This window comes from Notolepis coatsorum (assembly GCF_963971535.1).
Source record: "Notolepis coatsorum genome assembly, chromosome: 19".
In the NCBI taxonomy this organism is placed as follows: domain Eukaryota; kingdom Metazoa; phylum Chordata; class Actinopteri; order Aulopiformes; family Paralepididae; genus Notolepis; species Notolepis coatsorum.
In genome coordinates, this window is record NC_140183.1 from 81,590,067 (window position 1) to 81,614,260 (window position 24,194).

The 24,194-nt window shown below is 47.9% G+C and overlaps 1 protein-coding gene across 1 annotated transcript in view; it reads right to left on the minus strand.

Annotated features, from left to right (window-relative positions):
• rnf115a (ring finger protein 115a) overlaps positions 1–24,194 on the minus strand; it is a 35,376-nt gene that overhangs the window by 5,604 nt on the left and 5,578 nt on the right. The window contains exons 4-8 of the mRNA XM_084336536.1: positions 22,444–22,733; positions 22,241–22,309; positions 21,302–21,374; positions 21,115–21,208; positions 6,273–6,388 (exon numbers count right to left, since the gene is read on the minus strand). Coding sequence (XP_084192662.1) covers positions 6,273–6,388; positions 21,115–21,208; positions 21,302–21,374; positions 22,241–22,309; positions 22,444–22,733 — 642 coding nt within the window. The remainder of the gene's footprint in view (positions 1–6,272; positions 6,389–21,114; positions 21,209–21,301; positions 21,375–22,240; positions 22,310–22,443; positions 22,734–24,194) is intronic.

The following is a 24,194-nucleotide window of genomic DNA, read 5'->3' on the forward strand; positions in this document are numbered from 1 at the left end:
ATGAATATTGAAAAGCTTTACATTTTTGCACAAAACGAGTTCCCTTCCATCACTAACATTATTGTTTAAGCATTAAAACAATACAATTCTGCGATTTCTTTTTACGATTAATTGCGAATATTTTCATGTTGAGCTATAGATTCTGGATGAATACGAACAGAAAGGTACACCATACAAATGTGTTAATGCTTTATTTGTTTTAAACAAGACGATTTAGAAATGGTCAATGGGGAATTACATTGCGTTTTCAAGATGGTGGACCGGCCGGAAACAGCAATAACGTAACCACTACACCTCCCTATAGGTAGCTATTGCCGGCCACACCTTAGGGTCTCGGTATACTTGCTTGCTAAAATACGACGTTCGCAAGAGGGCAGAGCAGCGTATCCTGTGTTCCTTTACACAACGGTATGTTAACCACTAACAACCGCCGACCGGGGGCTGTTTTTTTCACAATCTAATATAATTTATTAAAAATGTGTATTTAACAAATCGATTATTAATTTCAATATAGAATATTCGTTGACAGCCTTACAATTACAATTAGTTACTGCACACTACATCACCCCTGAGTGGAACATGGAAAGCCAAACTTTCCTCCACTGTACCGAAAACCCGTACCGAACAGTGACTTCAAAACCGAGGTACGTACCGTACCGTGGTTTTTGTGTACCGTTACACCCCTACTGGACAGGTCGGATTTTCGGCACAGACGTTAAGAAATAAATACAGATTTCGAGTAGAATCGGAAGTAGAACGCAGCCACGTATCATGAAACTGTTCAAATGTACAAGCACACCCTTCCCATTAAGTAAATTTTTTTTAGTCTTGAAAAGCGCATGTGAACGCATTTTTTTTCTTTTATGTTCTGGCAACATATTTGGGCTAAATATGCCTAGTTTTATAACTGTGTATACAGAAACAATTCCGTTGCTTTTGTTAATAATATTAATTAATAACAGTGCTGTAATAAAATGTTCTAATAAATATGCATTATCAAGTTCAACAACGTGTGCTTTTATTTTGATATTCCTTATTTCCACATTGAAATTACGCGATACATTAACTCATTGACCGCCGGGAATTAGTCGGGCCCCGTTCTAGCACTGCCTCACTTTAAAAGATAGGAGTGTGTCACCTTGTTTGTAGAGCTATAACTATATTCTATATTATAGCTATGGATACAATACTATGGCCCATTTGACATCATCATCAACCTCCCCGTCAAATCAAGCTCAACTTCTTTCATGCAACAGTTGAGTCTGTCCTTTTGTATGGCAGTGAATGCTGGACCTTGAAGCCCACCCTGCAGAAGTCCTTGGATGGGTGCTACACCAGAATGATGCGTGTGGTGCTCAACATCAACAGGGATGAGCATGTCACTAATGCAAACTTGTATGGGGGGGTGCTAAGGGTGAGCGAGAAAGTGGCAGTCAGGAGAATGAGGCTGGCAGGTCACTGCCAGAGACACCATGAGATGCCAACCAGCAAACTTGTGCTGTGGGAACCAACACACGGGCATCGATCACGAGGACGTCCCACGTTAACCTACGTGGACGTACTCAGGAGAGATGTGGGAACAGAAAGCACCGGCGAGCTAGCCAGATGCATGGAGGATCGGGATGACTGGAAGCACCGATGGAGGGCCCGTCCGAGGACGACCTAGATAGATATATCGTTCAATATGTGAAAAAGAATACAACCTAGGCTTATACGTAAATTCTACTATAAACGTTGCCGTTTCTTGCCTGTACACACTATTATTCTCAAATCAAATCTATATCATAGGTATTATGTTCCATCATGAATGCATGAAAGGGGGGGGGGGGTCGTTTCTGATTATTTGATTGTCAGTAACGGCATTCGTATTGAACACTAAAAACGCCTATCAGCCCGATCGGTATAAAAGCATTGCACGATCAAGCGAAAATTTACGTCAGATAGTCCTTACCTGTGATCGGGAGTATTCCAAAAATAATATTCCAATCGTTTGATCGCCATCTGGTACATCCAATGTCAATTTGGTCCACGGCATAACCCACCACAACATATGGATCGGGGATATTTGACACGCTTCAATGGAACCGGGAGAACCGCTCCATTCGCTCGACAAGGAAAAGTGAGACCGGAGACATTTGGCCATTACACAGGCCAAGATACAAGGTTTCAAAGGGTGCTCGATACCGCCGTCTAGCTGGATGCGGCCGGTATTGCACTTTGGCGATCTCAGACTCATTCCCTATGGTAACACTGAGTTCCCTGGATGAATAATGAAAACGATCAAATAACGTATATATATACACGTGGTTGGCGTTCAACGGTTGTCGGCCAAACACGTATATAAACGTTGTTGGCGGGGATTGAGTTAAGTGTGGGGTCGCCAAAAAATTTCAAAAATGAAATGGGGTTGTGGTATACAAAAGTTTGAGAAGCCCTGCTCTAGGTACACGCAAAGTACGCAGGCAAGTATGTGAACAATACTGTTCACAACGCAACCACTTGTCTACTCGTATGCATGGTTAAAAGCAAGTATACCGAAACCCTTAGGCTCTGCCAAGAGAGTAAATCACAGCATAGAAAATTAGTCAACTCCAACCCAAACAAAAAAGATTTAAACAAAGTACAATACCAAGCAGGGCTCTTTTGGTTAGAGGTCGCCGTTTGTTTTGTTTACAGATTCGAACTTGAAACAATACAACGAGATCGACAGGTGCGTAGGAGAACATATCCAACTTCAAGGCTGTAGACAAGAGAACTGCAAAATGTCTTCTTACTAGGGTTGGACGGTATTACAGTACGCCAAGGTATTTGAAAAATAAGGACGTATCCATTTCAATCATATAATCTTTGCTCCGTATCTATTTAATACATTGCCACTGTTCGCCCATTCAGTTTATAACTGCCCATTTGGTTAGATCATTACGGTAATCACTTTCTGGCACCGTTCAGCACGTGTCATGTGACAGCAGTGAGCCTTGAGGAGTGTGTGACCCACGTGTGGAATAGTGACTAGCCAAGCGAAAGCTAATCTCTCTGCCAAGATGACCTAACTGCTGCTACACTCAGCACATAGGGGTGTTGGACAAAATCGTTTCACATACAAATGGTGATTCCATCTTCTACAGATTCAAAATCCATTCACAAATTCCAATATGTTCACCGTAACACCTATTAAACTGTATATCGCAGTCAAATGGGGAAAGTAGCTCAAAACAGCAATCTAGAATCAAATCTATGGAAGTATTGAATTCGAGAATCAAAATCGAATCGAATCTTGAGATTCCTGAATCGCTGCAAGGGGATCAATAAAGGAATATCTTATCTTATCTTAGCTCTAAATGTCTGTAAACTGACTTTTGGACACTCTGGATTTCTATTCCGCTTGTGAAACGCGGATTGTCGGCATCAGACACTAATGGCCGATCCCTGGACTGTGTGCTTCCCCTTGGCTCCAAACAGACCACTGGGAACAACAGCCTATTGTCTCCCTCTGGACCTGCACCGATCCAAGCCCTGTGAGCCCCTAGCTCAACCGGAGCAATACAGCCGCTCTGTCCAATTCTGTAATCTTGACTATCTGGTGCTGTAGAAATCCTGGTGTCGTTGTAGCATACCAAACGAGACATGCTGCACTAGCTCAATTTAAAAGTCTTTGTGTAACAACAATCTAAACGGCTGAACTACATTGCTAATGCTACAAGTGCTAATGCTACAAGTGCTAACGCTAGAATTTAGTCGTCTGTATTAACACTTTCACTGCCACTCGCGAGTATTCTCGGAATTATTAATATCTCGTTGAAAGCCACTCACGATATTTCTGATTTTTTTTTTTAGCGATCTGAAATCATATTGCATCACGCGAGCCTACCCTAGTATACACGAGTGCCGCCGGCGATCAGATGTGGAAAAAAGCACCCCCTATCGTCTCCCAGATGACATAAGGGATTTTGGAATGGACTCAATGAAAATGGATGGGGAAAAAAATCCTGTACTCCACATTTTCCAGTCCACCCATGCAGCCGGAGTAGCAGGGTTCATTCAGGGGGCTCTCAGCCCCGCGGAATCATGTGTTACACTGTACACACATTGGATCTATACACTTATCGATTTTTTCTAATGGTGATCAGGAATTGGAATATACCAGTTGGATACCATCTGATGTCAGGTAAGGAATCTATGTTATCAGTGTTAGGATAATCAGACTCATTTTGATGAAGATATAGGCTGTTTTGTGAAATGGGCTCTTTCGGTTTCACTGTAAAATCCATGAGGAAATGAACACGGCTATTATCCGCGTGCGGCTCGAATGGGCGTGCGTGTACGTATAATATTGATCATCTAGCGTTTATTTGAAAACGATTCATAAATAGGCCGAAAAATATCAACGTTCTGGAATATTCCAGTAAAAGACGATTTTCATAGAATGCCCCAGAATGGACTGTTTTTTACCTCAAAACGGGTGCTTTTCAAAATGCTCTCAAACGGAAATGAAGCGATAAAAAACCAATCTGCCTTGACAGCACTGACTGGAAAAGGATTATTTGATAAGCGACGGGCAGATTAGACACATAGCCATAATTTAAAACATAGATTAGGCGATATTAACGATAACATTAAAGTGGATGGTGGCATTGAAGCGCTAACTCTGGCGCCACCTCGTGGCATAGAAAGTGTTAAGGCTGTCAAAGTTAACGGGGTATTAATGCGTTATCGGAGGAAGCATGTGATAGTCTCCGTCTCCGCCCTCCCAGACCAACGGTAGGGCGTAGAGTGCGCAACGACCAGGAAGGGGATTGGGAATTGGCATAACGACTAACATTGAGAGGGGAAAAAAACGGGGGAAAGATAATTAAAATAATATATATATATATATATATATATATATATATATATATATATATATATATTGCTTTGGGGTGAAGTGATCGCTATTGCGGGTGAACGTGAGTGTAGCAATGTGCTGCTCATCGTGACGTTATCAGAGCTTGGTTTTGAGTATAAGCTGCATTGGAGGTAGAATTGTAGTTTATTATAGTTAAGATTATTTTGTTATCACCGAGATTTATCATGAGTAAATGTGTCTCCCTATCCACTACATGCATGCAGACTTCTCCTCTCGGACCAGCTGCCCTGCACTTTTCTTTTTAAACAAATACCGTCTGCAAGTGTACAGAACGTAGTTGTCCTTGTCACCCAGTAATACAGGGCTCTACGCTAACCTTTTTCACTAGGGGCACAGGTGCTCCTAAATGAAAAAATTTAGGAGCACACAAAGAAATTTAGGAGCACCCAAAAATATTTAGGAGCAGTGAAAATATTTCAAGTAACAGAGTTTATTTTTTTTTCAAAAATAAATGTATATTTGTACTGTGCGTGCATGTGTGTAAATTAGCTCTTGCTACAACCCTGCATGTTTACATTTTGTATTTTGTACTTGATGTTCATTAACATGTGCTGTCCCTATCAAATAAACTATCAAATCAAACTACTGCTACAAAAGGTTCAGTCACTTAACTTTAGCCCCTTTTATGCATACAATGCTTATGTTTTGGCTGTGTTGCTCTTCTAGAAAAAGAATCCTTTCAGGGTTGCCTATTGAAATACTGTACACTTTCCTACTGTACACTTTCCTGATTAATTGAAAATGGGGGACCCTGATGTAAACAAGACGAAAGTCTTTCTCTGGTCTGCATCCCCTTAACAATTGTGTGTATTGAGCTGTACTGTACCCATTCTGCAATCTGTTAATAAAGTAATCAATCAATCAATCAATCACACCTCCAGTACAGAAACATTGTTTGAGTTTGCGTGTCAGGTAGACCATTGATTGACAGTCGAGTCTGCAAATTACATTGGCTTGAGTGCAATGTGGGACTTGTAGTTTTTTAACGATCTCGCAGCGGAGGAAAAAAAAGACGAGAGAGGCTATAATCTGTATTCGCACAGCGTGCGCGTAATTGATTTTTACGGTTTGCATACAAATATTTTTAGGGGCATATGCGAGCAATTTGGTCGCACTGTAGAGCCCTGTAATACCGGAGACCGCTCGGCGGTTTGAAAAAATGGATACTGCCCAACCCTACTTTTTACTTTCTTGACACAGCAAATTCTCAGTCCTTAAACCTTCATCAGGTAAAACTCTCTTAACCTAACAACAAGGGCCTGAGGATGGAACCATTGTAAAGTCAATGAAGTGATCACAAGTAAGAAGACGGTGTGTGTGTGTGTGTGGGTGGGTGGGGGGTCGTCTCCTGTCCCCCTGTGGTCCTCACCATCTCCAGCCAGGGTACTATACAGTCCGAGTGAAAGAAGTGGTTACAGGGGAGCTGTCGCACAGGCTCTCCCACCGCAAAGTCCTCCTTGCACACCGGACACTCCATACTGCAGTCTGCACAGGGGGCACAAGACAGAGACCATGTTCATTGTGTGTACTACGTCATTTTAACAGTGCTACCCGATATCCAGACCATGTTGGGGCTGAAAAACCTAGGACATAGGACTAGGGCTGTCTTAAATGCTTCAAAGCTTCGAACGTTCGATGGCACAAGCTTCGAACATTAAAAAAAAATCGAAGTTTAATAAAAAAAAAATCAAAAATCAAAAAGAAATTCAATTTTTTTTTTTTACTTCGATTTGTGTGTGTGTGTAGGTGTGTGTGTGTGTGTGTGTGTGTGTGTGTGTGTGTGTGTGTGTGTGTGTGTGTGTGTGTGTGTGTGTGTGTGTGTGAACTACCCATCCCAGTTAGGACAGCCGAATCCCGTCCAATCTTTCGCCGTCGACTAAAGACTCACTTCTTCAACCATTATCTGAAATGATAAAAAAAAAAAAAAAAAAAATCTAACCGTGACTAACCTTACTGTCATGCACTTGTCCTAATAAACTAACCTACACTGTAACACGCAACACTTTGATGAACATTGTTACTCAGCTGATAGAGTTGTACCCTTCTTGCTGTCTTGTCGTACAGAACTTGTAAGTCGCTTTGGATAAAAGCGTCAGCTAAATGACTAAATGTAAGTGTGTGTGTGTGTGTGTGTGTGTGTGTGTGTGCACCTTGTAGAATTCCACACATAAGAAAGAAAGATACTGGGATGAATAAACAAAATAGGAAATAAAATGTAGAAATGCATGCAATACATAAATAAATATGAATCTCCATATATGAAATATAACATTTAGATAAGGTGCTACTGAGATGTTTTGGTGAGTTCTTTGTTTTTTTGTGGAAGTTGCCCTTCTTAAAAATGCATGAACATTCACTGATAATTGGTCTGTAGTGGAGTCTACAAGGTCTACATTGCCGGACCATGTAGAATCCGGACCTTGTAGACTGACATAATTCTGTGCATAGTTTAGTCTACACAGGCCATATTTCAAATAATCAAAATCTTACTTCGTTCATCTTAAACATTCTTGATTTGGGGGATTGGTAGTTCCCATGAAATCTGAAGTTGTTCAAACGACAACAGCGATCCACCTTGAATTAAATCACACAGCCGAGTGAAACCTTGTTGGATGCGTCAGTCACGAAAGGGGCTACTTAATTAATTAATCCAACCCACTTTATTTATAGAGCACATTTAAAAACAACAACGTTTACGAAAGTGCTGTACAAGTCCCACAACATAAGATAAAAAAAAAAAAAAAAAAAACATTAAAAGATATTTTTTTTCTATTTTTTTTTTCTTTCTCGAAGCTTCGAATTAAAATCGAAGCTCGGCCCCGAAGCTTCGATTGCCAAAAAAAGCTTCGAAGGTCAGCCCTACATAGGACATATTGCGATTGCAATATACATAAATGGAATATAGTTGAGTCCGGTCTAGTCGTGAAGTTTTTAATCTGCAAGTCCCTTTCATGTAGTTTAAACACCCCTCCTCACACACACAGACTCCATAAGACAAACTGAGTCACACCCTCTGATCTCCAGATTCCTCCTAGGTCACCAGACATCCGTCATCACACCATAGCTCCTACTGCCTTACTTTGTTCTACCTTGCCATCGCTAAATCTCAAGCCTGCCCTCTTTTCTTGATCCTCCAATCACAACTGTTGCTTCCCTTTGTCTGCTACATAATACTGTGACAACACATTTACCTGCTACATAGTATACTGTGTAAACAACACATTTACCTGCTACATAGTATACTGTGACAACACATTTACCTGCTACACAGTATACTGTGACACCACATTTACCTGCTACACAGTATACTGTGACAACACATTTACCTGCTACACAGTATACTGTGTAAACAACACATTTACCTGCTACATAGTATACTGTGTAAACAACACATTTACCTGCTACATAGTATACTGTGTAAACAACACATTTTCAGTGTTGGGACTAACGCGTTACAAAGTAACGCGTTACAGAAACGAAGTTACTTTTTGCCGCAACTAGTACTCTAACGCATTACTTTTGAAATTCAGTAACGCTACTTACGTTACTGAATGGTTCGTCACTGCGTTATTTGCGTTATATACGGCGTAGATTGATAGCGAGCGGTAGTGATTATTATTATTATTATTATCCTCATCCCCACCCGCGTAGAATGATACGAGGCGAGTCTGGCCACTGGCCAATCAGAAGTGCGCAACAAATGCGGCTACGGAAAGAAATAGACCCTCTCTATTGTAAACAAAACAAACGCTCGCTATGAATCTACATACAAAGAATGCAGTAACAAACTAACAAACCATTTAGCAACTACTTGGAGAGATAATTAATATACAACATGGAAACGAGATAAAGAACATGTTTGAGGCGCTGCTGGAGTCAACTGGACTAACGTAACGTTACTACATCTCAACCACCGCAGACTTGTGAGTGAAACTCAAGTTGATCAACGGATTTTGACTGTACGAAATCTGCCAGGGAATCTCATATAATACTAACCAAACAATATAAATATAGTCCTTTCATGCACAATTGATATCCTAACTATTCTAACGTTGCAATGCTTTGATTGATATCTTAAACAACGTTGCAACTTGCAAGATGGTGAATGAATGAATGAATGAAAACTTTATTTAACAGATTGCAGAATGGGTACAATACAGTACGGCTCAATACATACAATTGTTAAGGGGATGCAGACCAGAGAAAGACGTTTGTCTCGTTTCCATCAGGGTCCCCCATTTTCAATTCATATAGACATTTATGACATACACAACATACATGACATTTATGGCATAGGGACATATAGGTATTTAGTACTGATACATTTGTGACATAAACGGTATTCAAATATACAGTACTGTTACCGCTAGCTTTGGGTAGGGCGTTCCACATTGTTGTGGCATAATTGCGAAACGTGTTTAGTCCCTTGTTTGAGCCGAATCTGGGTTTTACATGATTTGTTGAGCTTCCTCTGGTGTAGTGGTTGTGGTATTCACTGACCTTTGGGAAGTATTTTGACATGTACATGGGTACCCCGGTCGTATAGTGTATCTTGTAGACCAGGCCCATTGCAAGTTGCTGTACTCTGTCGTCTACTCTAAGCCACCCTAGGTTGTCAAAGTGGGCAGGGGTGAGGTGGGTTCTGGGGTTCAGGTCAAGTAGTAGTCTGACCAGTTTGTTTTGTGATGTTTGTAATTTGGTTTTAAGCGCCTTTGAGGTGCTTTGGTACCATGAGGTGCAAGCATAGTCGTAGTACCCTTGAATTATAATGGTTATAATGAAACGCTCCGGCGACATCAAGGCTGTTCCTTCAACCGGCGCACTTCTTATTATATGACTCGGGACAACATTTGTTTGTGTCAGATTTGTGTTTGTATCTAGACCACATTGCTTAGCAGAGTTCGGTGATGTGAATGGAAACTGTCAAGTTGATCAACCGATTTTGAGTACTATAGGGCATGGGACTCGGGAGCAATCTTTTTTTTTAATCTTTTTTTTAAATAACTAAATAGTTACTTTTCACAGTAACTCATTACTTTTGGGTGTAAGTAACTAGTACAGTAACGAAGTTACTTTGAAATGAAGTAACTAGTAAAGTAACTGAGTTACTATTTTTCAGTAACTAGCACAACACTGCCTGCTACACAGTATACTGTGACAACACATTTACCTTCTACATAGTATACTGTGTAAACAACACATTTACCTGCTACACAGTATACTGTGTAAACAACACATTTACCTGCTACACAGTATACTGTGTAAACAACACATTTACCTGCTACATAGTATACTGTGACAACACATTTACCTGCTACATAGTATACTGTGTAAACAACACATTTACCTGCTACATAGTATACTGTGACAACACATTTACCTGCTACATAGTATACTGTGACAACACATTTACCTGCTACACAGTATACTGTGTAAACAACACATTTACCTGCTACATAGTATACTGTGTAAACAACACATTTACCTGCTACATAGTATACTGTGACAACACATTTACCTGCTACACAGTATACTGTGACAACACATTTACCTGCTACATAGTATACTGTGTAAACAACACATTTACCTGCTACACAGTATACTGTGACAACACATTTACCTTCTCACTTTCTCTAATGGATTAGGTGTATTTGACTGATTATTTTAAAATGCCCATATTGCAGTCTTCACAATATGGATATTGTGTTCTTTCAAATTGAGATATTAATATGAATTATATTATTATTATTATTATATTACTAGGTGAACCTGGTAATGGCAATTTCTTCATGGACATCAAACCTTCCTGAGTGGCCCAGGAAGGCAATAAGCAGCTCTATGCTAATGACAAAGACAACAGCTCTGTGGGCCTGAGGGGGGGGGGGGGGGAGAGATAGAGAGAAAGAGATAGAGAAAGAGAGAGAGAGAGATCCTCGTTTACCCCAGTGAGTCAGCTATCAACAGCCCTGCAGAACCCACACAGCCTAGATAAACACACTATTATGGAGGGGAGGGATGTTGATACTGATGATACAGTCAGGGGGGAAGAGAGGAGAGGAGCCGATGGGAAGAGAGGAGAGGAGCAGAGGGGTGGTGGAGAGGAGAGGAGCAGAGGAGAGGAGCAGAGGGGTGGTGGAGAGAGGAGAGGAGCAGAGGGGTGGTGGAGAGAGGAGAGGAGCAGAGGGGTGGTGGAGAGGAGAGAGGAGCAGAGGGGTGATGGAGAGGAGAGGAGCAGAGGGGTGGTGGAGAGGAGGAGCAGAGGGGTGATGGAGAGGAGGAGCAGAGGGGTGATGGAGAGAGGAGAGGAGCAGAGGGGTGGTGGAGAGGAGAGGAGCAGAGGGGTGGTGGAGAGGAGAGGAGCAGAGGGGTGGTGGAGAGAGGAGAGGAGCAGAGGGGTGGTGGAGAGAGGAGAGGAGCAGAGGGGTGGTGGAGAGAGGAGAGGAGCAGAGGGGTGGTGGAGAGAGGAGAGGAGCAGAGGGGTGGTGGAGAGGAGAGGAGCAGAGGGGTGGTGGAGAGGAGAGGAGCAGAGGGGTGGTGGAGAGGAGAGGAGCAGAGGGGTGGTGGAGAGAGGAGAGGAGCAGAGGGGTGGTGGAGAGAGGAGAGGAGCAGAGGGGTGATGGAGAGGAGAGGAGCAGAGGGGTGGTGGAGAGGAGAGGAGCAGAGGGGTGGTGGAGAGAGGAGAGGAGCAGAGGGGTGGTGGAGAGAGGAGAGGAGCAGAGGGGTGGTGGAGAGGGGAGGAGGAGAGGAGCAGAGGGGTGGTGGAGAGGAGAGGAGCAGTGGAGAGAGGAGAGGAGCAGAGAGGTGGTGGAGAGAGGAGAGGAGCAGAGGGGTGGTGGAGAGAGGAGAGGGGCAGAGGGGTGGTGGAGAGGAGAGGAGCAGAGGGGTGATGGAGAGGGGAGAGGAGCAGAGGGGTGGTGGAAAGGAGAGGAGCAGAGGGGTGGTGGAGAGAGGAGAGGAGCAGAGGGGTGGTGGAGAGGAGAGGAGCAGAGGGGTGGTGGAGAGGAGAGGAGCAGAGGGGTGGTGGAGAGGAGAGGAGCAGAGGGGTGGTGGAGAGAGGAGAGGAGCAGAGGGGTGGCGGAGAGGAGAGAGGAGCAGAGGGGTGATGGAGAGGAGAGGAGCAGAGGGGTGGTGGAGAGGAGAGGAGCAGAGGGGTGGTGGAGAGAGGAGAGGAGCAGAGGGGTGGTGGAGAGAGGAGAGGAGCAGAGGGGTGGTGGAGAGGAGAGGAGCAGAGGGGTGATGGAGAGGAGAGGAGCAGAGGGGTGATGGAGAGGAGAGGAGCAGAGGGGTGATGGAGAGGAGAGAGGAGCAGAGGGGTGGTGGAGAGGAGAGGAGCAGAGGGGTGATGGAGAGGAGAGGAGCAGAGGGGTGGTGGAGAGGAGAGAGGAGCAGAGGGGTGGTGGAGAGGAGAGAGGAGCAGATGGGTGGTGGAGAGGAGAGAGGAGCAGAGGGGTGGTGGAGAGGAGAGGAGCAGAGGGGTGGTGGAGAGGAGAGAGGAGCAGAGGGGTGGTGGAGAGAGGAGGAGCAGAGGGGTGGTGGAGAGGAGAGGAGCAGAGGGGTGGTGGAGAGAGGAGAGGAGCAGAGGGGTGGTGGAGAGGAGAGGAGCAGAGGGGTGATGGAGAGAGGAGAGGAGCAGAGGGGTGGTGGAGTCGAGGAGAGGAGCAGAGGGGTGATGGAGAGAGGAGAGGAGCAGAGGGGTGGTGGAGAGAGGAGAGGAGCAGAGGGGTGATGGAGAGAGGAGGAGCAGAGGGGTGGTGGAGAGAGGAGAGGAGCAGAGGGGTGGTGGAGAGAGGAGAGGAGCAGAGGGGTGGTGGAGAGAGGAGAGGAGCAGAGGGGTGGTGGAGAGGAGAGGAGCAGAGGGGTGGTGGAGAGGAGAGGAGCAGAGGGGTGGGAGAGAGGAGAGGAGCAGAGGGGTGGTGGAGAGAGGAGAGGAGCAGAGGGGTGGTGGAGAGAGGAGAGGAGCAGAGGGGTGGTGGAGAGAGGAGGAGCAGAGGGGGGGTGGAGAGAGGAGAGGAGCAGAGGGGTGGTGGAGAGGAGAGGAGCAGAGGGGTGGTGGAGAGGAGCAGAGGGGTGGTGGAGAGGAGAGGAGCAGAGGGGTGGTGGAGAGAGGAGAGGAGCAGAGGGGTGGTGGAGAGGAGAGGAGCAGAGGGGTGGTGGAGAGAGGAGAGGAGCAGAGGGGTGGTGGAGAGGAGAGGAGCAGAGGGGTGGTGGAGAGAGGAGAGGAGCAGAGGGGTGGTGGAGAGGAGAGGAGCAGATGGGTGGTGGAGAGGAGAGGAGCAGAGGAGAGGAGCAGAGGGGTGGTGGAGAGGAGAGGAGCAGAGGGGTGATGGAGAGGAGAGGAGCAGAGGGGTGGTGGAGAGGAGAGGAGCAGAGGGGTGGTGGAGAGAGGAGAGGAGCAGAGGGGTGGTGGAGAGAGTAGAGGAGCAGAGGGGTGGTGGAGAGAGGAGAGGAGCAGAGGGGTGGTGGAGAGAGGAGAGGAGCAGAGGGGTGGTGGAGAGGAGAGAGGAGCAGAGGGGTGGTGGAGAGGAGAGGAGCAGAGGGGTGGTGGAGAGGAGAGGAGCAGAGGGGTGATGGAGAGGAGAGGAGCAGAGGGGTGGTGGAGAGAGGAGAGGAGCAGAGGGGTGGTGGAGAGAGGAGAGGGGCAGAGGGGTGATGGAGAGGAGAGAGGAGCAGAGGGGTGATGGAGAGAGGAGCAGAGGGGTGGTGGAGAGGAGAGGAGCAGAGGGGTGGTGGAGAGAGGAGAGGAGCAGAGGGGTGATGGAGAGAGGAGCAGAGGGGTGGTGGAGAGGAGAGGAGCAGAGGGGTGGTGGAGAGAGGAGAGGAGCAGAGGGGTGGTGGAGAGAGGAGAGGAGCAGAGGGGTGGTGGAGAGAGGAGAGGAGCAGAGGGGTGGTGGAGAGGAGCAGAGGGGTGATGGAGAGAGGAGAGGAGCAGAGGGGTGGCGGAGAGGAGCAGAGGGGTGATGGAGAGGAGAGAGGAGCAGAGGGGTGGTGGAGAGAGGAGAGGAGCAGAGGGGTGGTGGAGAGGAGAGGAGCAGAGGGGTGGCGGAGAGGAGCAGAGGGGTGATGGAGAGGAGAGGAGCGGTGGAGAGGAGAGGAGCAGAGGGGTGATGGAGAGGAGAGGAGCGGTGGAGAGGAGAGGAGCAGAGGGGTGATGGAGAGGAGAGGAGCAGAGGGGTGGTGGAGAGGAGAGAGGAGCAGAGGGGTGGTGGAGAGGAGAGAGGAGCAGAGGGGTGGTGGAGAGGAGAGGAGCAGAGGGGTGGTGGAGAGGAGAGGAGCAGAGGGGTGGTGGAGAGGAGAGAGGAGCAGAGGGGTGGTGGAGAGGAGAGGAGCAGAGGGGTGATGGAGAGGAGAGGAGCAGAGGGGTGGTGGAGAGGAGAGGAGCAGAGGGGTGGTGGAGAGAGGAGAGGGCCAGAGGGGTGGTGGAGAGAGGAGAGGAGCAGAGGGGTGGTGGAGAGAGGAGAGGAGCAGAGGGGTGGTGGAGAGAGGAGAGGAGCAGAGGGGTGGTGGAGAGAGGAGAGGAGCAGAGGGGTGATGGAGAGGAGAGAGGAGCAGAGGGGTGGTGGAGAGGAGAGGAGCAGAGGGGTGGTGGAGAGGAGAGGAGCAGAGGGGTGGTGGAGAGGAGCAGAGGGGTGGTGGAGAGGAGAGGAGCAGAGGGGTGGTGGAGAGAGTAGAGGAGCAGAGGGGTGGTGGAGAGAGTAGAGGAGCAGAGGGGTGGTGGAGAGGAGAGAGGAGCAGAGGGGTGGTGGAGAGAGGAGAGGAGCAGAGGGGTGATGGAGAGGAGAGAGGAGCAGAGGGGTGGTGGAGAGGAGAGGAGCAGAGGGGTGGTGGAGAGGAGAGGAGCAGAGGGGTGGTGGAGAGGAGAGGAGCAGAGGGGTGATGGAGAGGAGAGGAGCAGAGGGGTGGTGGAGAGAGGAGAGGAGCAGAGGGGTGATGGAGAGAGGAGAGGAGCAGAGGGGTGGGAGAGGAGAGAGGAGCAGAGGGGTGGTGGAGAGGAGAGGAGCAGAGGGGTGATGGAGAGGAGAGGAGCAGAGGGGTGGTGGAGAGGAGAGGAGCAGAGGGGTGGTGGAGAGAGGAGAGGAGCAGAGGGGTGGTGGAGAGAGGAGAGGAGCAGAGGGGTGGTGGAGAGAGGAGAGGAGCAGAGGGGTGGTGGAGAGGAGAGAGGAGCAGAGGGGTGGTGGAGAGAGGAGAGGAGCAGAGGGGTGGTGGAGAGGAGCAGAGGGGTGATGGAGAGAGGAGAGGAGCAGAGGGGTGGCGGAGAGGAGCAGAGGGGTGATGGAGAGGAGAGAGGAGCAGAGGGGTGGTGGAGAGAGGAGAGGAGCAGAGGGGTGGTGGAGAGGAGAGGAGCAGAGGGGTGGCGGAGAGGAGCAGAGGGGTGATGGAGAGGAGAGGAGCAGAGGGGTGATGGAGAGGAGAGGAGCAGAGGGGTGGTGGAGAGGAGAGAGGAGCAGAGGGGTGGTGGAGAGAGGAGAGGAGCAGAGGGGTGGTGGAGAGGAGAGGAGCAGAGGGGTGGTGGAGAGGAGAGAGGAGCAGAGGGGTGGTGGAGAGGAGAGAGGAGCAGAGGGGTGGTGGAGAGGAGAGGAGCAGAGGGGTGGTGGAGAGGAGAGAGGAGCAGAGGGGTGGTGGAGAGGAGAGGAGCAGAGGGGTGATGGAGAGGAGAGGAGCAGAGGGGTGGTGGAGAGGAGAGGAGCAGAGGGGTGGTGGAGAGAGGAGAGGGGCAGAGGGGTGGTGGAGAGAGGAGAGGAGCAGAGGGGTGGTGGAGAGAGGAGAGGAGCAGAGGGGTGATGGAGAGGAGAGGAGCAGAGGGGTGGTGGAGAGGAGAGGAGCAGAGGGGTGGTGGAGAGGAGAGGAGCAGAGGGGTGGTGGAGAGGAGAGGAGCAGAGGGGTGATGGAGAGGAGAGAGGAGCAGAGGGGTGGTGGAGAGGAGAGGAGCAGAGGGGTGGTGGAGAGAGGAGAGGAGCAGAGGGGTGGGAGAGAGAGGAGAGGAGCAGAGGGGTGGCGGAGAGGAGAGGAGCAGAGGGGTGGTGGAGAGGAGAGGAGCAGAGGGGTGGTGGAGAGAGGAGAGGAGCAGAGGGGTGGTGGAGAGGAGAGAGGGGTGATGGAGAGAGGAGAGGAGCAGAGGGGTGATGGAGAGGAGAGAGGGGTGATGGAGAGAGGAGAGGAGCAGAGGGGTGGTGGAGAGAGGAGAGGAGCAGAGGGGTGGTGGAGAGGAGAGAGGGGTGATGGAGAGAGGAGAGGAGCAGAGGGGTGATGGAGAGGAGAGAGGAGCAGAGGGGTGGTGGAGAGAGGAGAGGAGCAGAGGGGTGGTGGAGAGAGGAGAGGAGCAGAGGGGTGGTGGAGAGAGGAGAGGAGCAGAGGGGTGGTGGAGAGGAGAGAGGGGTGATGGAGAGAGGAGAGGAGCAGAGGGGTGGTGGAGAGGAGAGGAGCAGAGGGGTGATGGAGAGGAGAGGAGCAGAGGGGGAGAGGAGGAGCAGAGGGGGATAGAGGAGAGGAGCAGAGGGGGAGAGAGAGGAGCAGAGGGGGAGAGAGAGGAGCAGAGGGAGAGAGGGAGGAGCAGAGGGAGAGAGGGAGGAGCAGAGGGGGATAGAGGAGAGGAGCAGAGGGGGAGAGAGAGGAGCAGAGGGAGAGAGGAGGAGCAGAGGGGGAGAGGAGAGGAGCAGAGGGGGAGAGGAGAGGAGCAGAGGGGGAGAGAGAGGAGCAGAGGGAGAGAGAGAGGAGCAGAGGGAGAGAGAGAGGAGCAGAGGGGGAGAGAGAGGAGCAGAGGGGGAGAGGAGAGGAGCAGAGGGGGAGAGAGAGGAGCAGAGGGGGAGAGGAGAGGAGCAGAGGGGGAGAGAGAAGAGGAGCAGAGGGGGAGAGGAGAGGAGCAGAGGGGGAGAGAGAAGAGCAGAGGGGGAGAGGAGAGGAGCAGAGGGGGAGAGAGAGGAGCAGAGGGGGAGAGGAGAGGAGCAGAGGGGGAGAGAGAAGAGCAGAGGGGGAGAGAGAAGAGCAGAGGGGGAGAGAGAAGAGCAGAGGGGGAGAGAGGAGCAGAGGGAGAGAGAGAGGAGCAGAGGGGGAGAGGAGAGGAGCAGAGGGGGAGAGAGAAGAGCAGAGGGAGAGAGGAGAGGAGAGGAGCAGAGGGGGAGAGAGGAGCAGAGGGAGAGAGGAGAGAGAGGAGCAGAGGGGAGAGAGAGGAGCAGAGGGGGAGAGGAGAGGAGCAGAGGGGGAGAGAGAAGAGCAGAGGGGGAGAGGAGAGGAGCAGAGGGGAGAGAGGAGAGGAGCAGAGGGGGAGAGAGAGGAGCAGAGGGGGAGAGGAGAGGAGCAGAGGGGGAGAGAGAGGAGCAGAGGGGGAGAGGAGAGGAGCAGAGGGGGAGAGAGAAGAGCAGAGGGAGAGAGGAGAGGAGAGGAGCAGAGGGGGAGAGAGGAGCAGAGGGAGAGAGGAGAGGAGAGGAGCAGAGGGGGAGAGAGGAGCAGAGGGAGAGAGGAGAGAGAGGAGCAGAGGGGAGAGAGAGGAGCAGAGGGGGAGAGGAGAGGAGCAGAGGGGGAGAGAGAAGAGCAGAGGGGGAGAGGAGAGGAGCAGAGGGGAGAGAGGAGAGGAGCAGAGGGGGAGAGAGAGGAGCAGAGGGGGAGAGGAGAGGAGCAGAGGGGGAGAGGAGAGGAGCAGAGGGGGAGAGAGAAGAGCAGAGGGGGAGAGGAGAGGAGCAGAGGGGAGAGAGGAGAGGAGCAGAGGGGGAGAGGAGAGGAGCAGAGGGGAGAGAGGAGAGGAGCAGAGGGGGAGAGGAGAGGAGCAGAGGGGGAGAGGAGAGGAGCAGAGGGGAGAGAGAGGAGCAGAGGGGGAGAGGAGAGGAGCAGAGGGGGAGAGAGAGGAGCAGAGGGGGAGAGAGAGGAGCAGAGGGGGAGAGAGAAGAGCAGAGGGAGAGAGGAGAGCAGAGGGAGAGAGGAGAGGAGCAGAGGGGGAGAGAGAGGAGCAGAGGGGAGAGGAGAGGAGCAGAGGGGGAGAGGAGAGGAGCAGAGGGGGAGAGAGAGGAGCAGAGGGGAGAGGAGAGGAGCAGAGGGGGAGAGAGAGGAGCAGAGGGGGAGAGGGAGAGGAGCAGAGGGGTGGTAATGGGGGGCAGAGCCAGGGGAGGGAGAAAAGAGGAGGGGCAGGGGAGGGGAGAAGAGAGGAGCAAAGGGGAGGTGGGGAGAAGAGAGGAGCAGATGGGAGGTGGGGAGAAGAGAGGAGCAGAGAAAGGGGGGTATATGCGACCAGCATGACTAAGGGAAATTTGTAGTTAAAAAAAACATAGTTCATGCGGCAAACTTTTTTTTGTTATCATCCAAGGCTGAATCTTTTGCAGCTAGTCAGGTCCATAATATTTTTTTGACATTGACCATTTTGGCTCTGTACACTACAATGGACTTGGACAATGGACAATCAAGATGTGCAGACTTCCTGCTTCAATTTGAGGGTATTTACATCCAAATCAGGTGAACAGTTTCTACATGTGCCCCCCCCCCTAATTGGCCAAACTAACAATCATAAATCAAATTGTCACTTTAAATACTTGGTCTCATTGCAGTCAATGATAGCCTGAAGTCTGGACCCATAGGCATCACCAGAGGCTGGGTTTCATCCCTGGTGATGTTCTGCCAGGCCTCTACGGCAACCATCTTCAGTTCTTGTTTGCTTTTCCCTTCAGTTTTGTCTTCAGCAAGTGAAATGCATGCTCAATTGGATTCAGGTCAGGTGATTGACGGGGCCATTGCATAACATTCCACTTCTTAGCAAAAAAAACTCCATTGTTGCTTTTGCAGCAATGCAGTATGCTGCGGGTCATTGTCCATCTGCACTGTGAAGAGCCATCCAATGAGTGGCTGAATATGAGCAGATAATATTGCACAAAACACTTCAGAATTCATCCTGCTGCTTTTGTCAGCAGTCGCATCATGAATAATTACAAGGGAACCAGTTCCATTGGCAGTCATACATGCCCACGCCATAACACTACCACCACCATGCTTCACTGATGAGGTCGTATGCTTATGATGAGCAGTTCCTTTCCTGCTCCATACTCTTCTCTTCCCATCATTCTGGTACAAGTTGATATTTGTCTCTTTTTTAGATGTTTTTTTGACAAACTCTAATCTGGTCTTCCTGTTTTTGAGGCTCACCAATAGTTTACATCTTGTGGTGAACCCTCTGTATTCACTCTGGTGAAGTCTTCTCTTGATTGTTGACTGACACAGATACACCTACCTCCTGGAGAGTGTTCTTGATCTGGCCAACTGTTGTGAAGGGGTTCTTCTTCACCAGACTTGTTTTCCATGGTATTCCGGGTGTTTGTGTTGCTGCTGACCAGTGCCTTCTTTCTTTTTAAGAATGTACCAAAACTTTGATTTGGCCACACCTAATGTTTTTGTGATCTCTCTGATGGGGTTGATTAGATTTTTCAGCCTAATGATTATTTTGCATCACTTGCAAAATCGTGACAGCTCTTTGGACCTCATATTGAGAGTTTACAGCAACAGATTACAAATGCAAATACCACACTTGAAATGAACTATTTTATCTGCTCCTTGTAAATGAAATAATGAGAGAATAACACACACCTGGCCATGGAACAGCTAAGCAGCCAATTGTCCAATTACCTTTGGTCTTTAAAAAGGAGGAGGCACAGTGAGTGTGCAGTACATCCACAGCTAAAGAGATTGGTTTTATCGGGTATCACAGTCACAGTGGCTAAAAAGCTGATAGCATCACGATGGTTCCAACCGGAAAAAAATTGCCGAAAGGTCTGGATTATTACATATCTCGATGTGATCTATCAAGAAATATCTACAGCAAGAATTTTGGGTCTCAATGAATCCAAAATGACATTGTGGTTAGAAGTGGTGGAGAAAATAAAAGCTAGCATATAATGGTAATGTCTGGTTAGGAGCGAGGGAAAATGGATGGATTATCCAATGGGGGGTCCGGGAGGGGGGGGGGGGGTACGAGCTGGAGCATATGTGTGTAGGTTTTTAGATAACAGGTATTAAGGGTATATCCTATATATGACAATTAACTAAACTGTGATTTCATTGGATGTGCACTGACAACTAATGCTTGTATATCTTATCGTGTGTTGTCATGTTTGTTTATGGGTTTGTTTAAAAAATAATAAAAAAATAAAAGTTATATGTGCAAATAAATGTGCATTTGGTTTATGATGGCATGTTCAACTGACTCCTTCTCAAGACAGTATACATCAGACCGAAGGTTATCATATAATAACCCTAGTTATATGATTATTATTACTGGCTGCTTAACTTTTCATGCACCAACCATTTAACCAGGTGAAGTGGAGCCGCACTGCCGTCTCGGTGATGTTTACACATTTATAAAAATGATTTAAAATGTTTATTAGCAACGCCGAGCTTTCAAACCATTGCGTATCTCTGTCCAAGACCCTCGTGCAACTGTGAGTACCTTTGATACTTGTATAACGAGCGTTTCGTGTCAGACCAGTTCTTCAGAGTTAATTAGGGTGGTTTCCTATGGGGGAGCAGGGGACTGTGGATTCACTCGGCCAAACCCTGTTGGCGTGCGTGACGGTGCGTTCGAGGAACAGGAAAATCCCGGATTCAAACATCGGGTTCTTTGAATCTGGATAATGGGACTTTTGATCGACTTAGTTGAACCAGGTACGGGGAATAGGGCCCAGGTCTTGCTCGAAAAAGAGATCTTTGATCTCAAGTGACTACCTGGTAAAAAAAAAAAATTAAATAAAAAAAAAAAAAATTATGTCACTATGAGTCTGTAGTTCCCTTATCAGCTAAATGGGATCAGACAGATACCTCCTACCATGTCAATGAGAGATATTCGCTACCAAGTACAGTTTGTACACAATTTTCATTACGTGATCCGTTAGAATGCCAAAGAAATCTGTGTGAATACTGGAAAGGATCAACATTTGAATTACGGTGGGGATGGTTGCAACATGATTGTTTCTATCCCACCATGCTTTGTGCCAGGTTGCTATCCAGCGTAATTTCCGGTTCAGCAAACATTTCCCAAATAAATAACATAAACATAAAAAAATTTAAAACACAGCTAGCCAGTGGAAACAGGAAGCATCGTCTGTCATTAGGGAGCATAGAGGGGTTTGACGTGATAAAGATAGAGCGAGAGAGGAAAAGGTGGGTATGATGTGGTGAAGAATATGGATAGAGAGAGAGACAGAGTGAGATAAAGATAGAGTGGGAGGAAGATACGGACTCACCTGCTTGTTCCTGAGAAATATTGACAGTGGGGAGGGACGAGATCTTCTCCTTCTCTGCTGGAGGTGGCCCCGTGTTCTCAAACTGGCCTAACAACTACACACACATAGAAATGATAATATGTCAATTAGAGAGGTGTGGGGAAAAGATCATTGAAATGACATTTCATGTCATCTGCATGATTATTACCTGTGTTATAACGGCGTCCAGCCCTCCCTGTCCCCACGCATAGTCCCCTGGGTTAGAGTGCAACATCCCCGTCCTGAAAGACAAAACACACACCACAACGACAAATTACAACCATGAGTGGCAACTCTGGGCGTCGAGCCCCATAAAGACTTAATGCCGCTGGGGGTCAAGAGTTGTATGGGAATGTTTACAGTGTAGCTTTCAACACCTACAGCAGATTTCACTGTGATGATAACAACATTCTTGTTGAATAGTGAATAGTTGAATAGAGTTGTACCATTCCTGCTGACTTGTCGTACAAAACTTGTAAGTCGCTTTGGATAAAAGCGTCAGCTAAATGACAAAATGTAAATGTAGTTGACTTGAATGTGCCAGGCTTAAAACAATTCCTTGGGACTTCAGTAATTAGGATTGATTGATTGATTGAAAAGTTTATTAACAGATTGCAGAATGGGTACAATACAGTACGGCTCAATACAAACAATTGTTAAGGGGATGCAGACCAGAGAAAGACTTTCAATTTTCAATTCATCATGACATTTATGACATACACGACGACATACATATACAGTACTGTTTCATCCAGATATTTATGACATACAAGATATTACAAATACGGTATACAGTACTGTTTAAGAGAAAGATCATAAAAAAAATTTATATATACATTCAAGGGGGAAGAAACTGTACATTGGAGGGGGTTGGGTGGGTGGGAACGGGGGGGGGGTTTGGACATTTACCGGGGCCAGTTTCGAATTGCAGCCACCCGTAGGTGCTCTTTGAGAGCGAAAATGTTAAGTGCATTGTTCCTTCATAGATAAATAAATGTACAAGCAGCCAACTTGACATTAATCATTTGACTTGGTGAAATCAAGAGTATGAACAAACAAAATAAACCTGGATTAAAACAACAGTGACACCACCATCCTGTAATCTTACCATGAGAGGGGAGGAGAGCCAGGGACTCCAGAATTGGCAAATAGACCAGCTAGAAACTGTTGTACAATCCTAAGAGGGACAACACACAGGTGTAAAATATGCCATCAGTAGAAACAAGGACAGTGCGAGTCTGCGAGGCTAATTGCAGTGGAATGGGATGGGATGAGTGTGTGTATCCGAGCCTCGACCGGCCCGTGACTCACCCTTCCACGGCAGGCGAGCGGTCAGGTCTGCTGCTGCCTCTGGACCGGTACCGCCTCTGGCTGTGCAGGCGAGGGGGGCGTCCCGGCCCCCAGTGTTCCCCTGCTCCTAGTGGACCTCCCAGAGGTCCCCCTAGTCCCGCCGGGACTGACCCCCCGATCGGCCCCCCTCCCAGACCCCCCAGCCCACTGAGTCCCCCCAACCCGCCCCCTACTCCGGGGACCCGGGGCTCCGAGTCGGGACTGTCGCCATCGGCTGTGTACGGCCGCTCCACAAACAGCAGGTGCCAGAGCTGTGGGGGGCGAGGCAGCGAGGAGAGGGTTGAGGAGAAGGGGATATTGAACATGAAAGCAGGGCATGGGTGAAAAAGCACATTCGATTAGATTCAAATGTATTGTCATTATACAGCACAAGTACAGTACGAACAAAAAGAATGGGTGCAAATGTAACAGTAAAGTGCAATAGTAATATACAATGTACAGGTGATTAAACTGGGTATAAAATATATAAATTAGTACTACTGGGTGTAGTGCTAATCAGATGTATGTACAGAGTTGTAATATTAATATGTACAGTGATACAGGTATAAAGACAGTATGGTAGTAGTCAGACTGGCCAGCAGCGTAACTAGTACAAGTAGGTAAGGGATATGTACAGATATAGATATAGTATCTACAGATATGCAAAAGAATTATGTGCAGGTATGTACAGACAATTGTGGATATATATATATATATATATATATTATACGATAAGAATATGTACATACAGATTTATTGTACATGCTATTATACAGTTATATGGATTATATGTAGGGTTGGGCATCGTTTGGATTTGAACGATTCTGGTTCCGATTCCGATTCTCCATTTCGATTCCTGTTCTAAACGATTCTCGATTCCGATTATTTGAGGTGCAGGTCAAAACCGGTCACAGCTTATTTAGCAGGAGATTTTTTTTTTTTTTTTTTATCTTTAATTTGTTTCATACTATTCACATCGTCAGTTGACTTGATACAGTTTAATTTGGTTGCTGTACTGTAACTAGGGTATTAACCCATTCTCTGCCACGCTTATATCCATCGCTGTTTGAGCTCTGCCAGTACTGTAAGTCTATGGAGATGTTCACCTTCTTTGCAGGGCTATAACTTTTTTTATTGTATTGCTAAATTGACACTACTATGGCCCATTCAACATCGATTATCTATCGTTCAGGGTGTAGGAACGTTTTACTTTTTCATTCACACATTCATACTAAAATACCGTCTAGAGTATAAATATGTTTTTATCGTTTTCTGCAGTATTTCCCAGAACGTGAGATATAGGCACAAATGCATATATTAGATCAAATGCAGTTTGATACCGATTGACGCTATATTAAAAATGTCAACTGTACATGGTCCTAAGGGTTATAACTGATCATGCGCGGGTGAACGGAGGGGGGGTCGTTTATAATTCCGTGATGCTTCATGTAGTATGGGTGATATATTGATCAGAGCAGTTTCTATGGAAAATGATAAACAAAAACGCTGAAACTCACGTCAGTCTCCTCGTACCGTTTGGCAATGAGAGTGGAGCAAACAGATCCCAGTTATGTGGTGGGGATCTAGGCGATCCATTTCCGGTTTGTATATTACTAATACACGCCCAAATCATGTCGATTATTGAGTTATGGCAAAGATCCATATCCACGGTGTGTGTATTGAGTCCCGCGACGATAAACGAGTGGCCGGACCGAGCTGCAACGGTGGCAGTT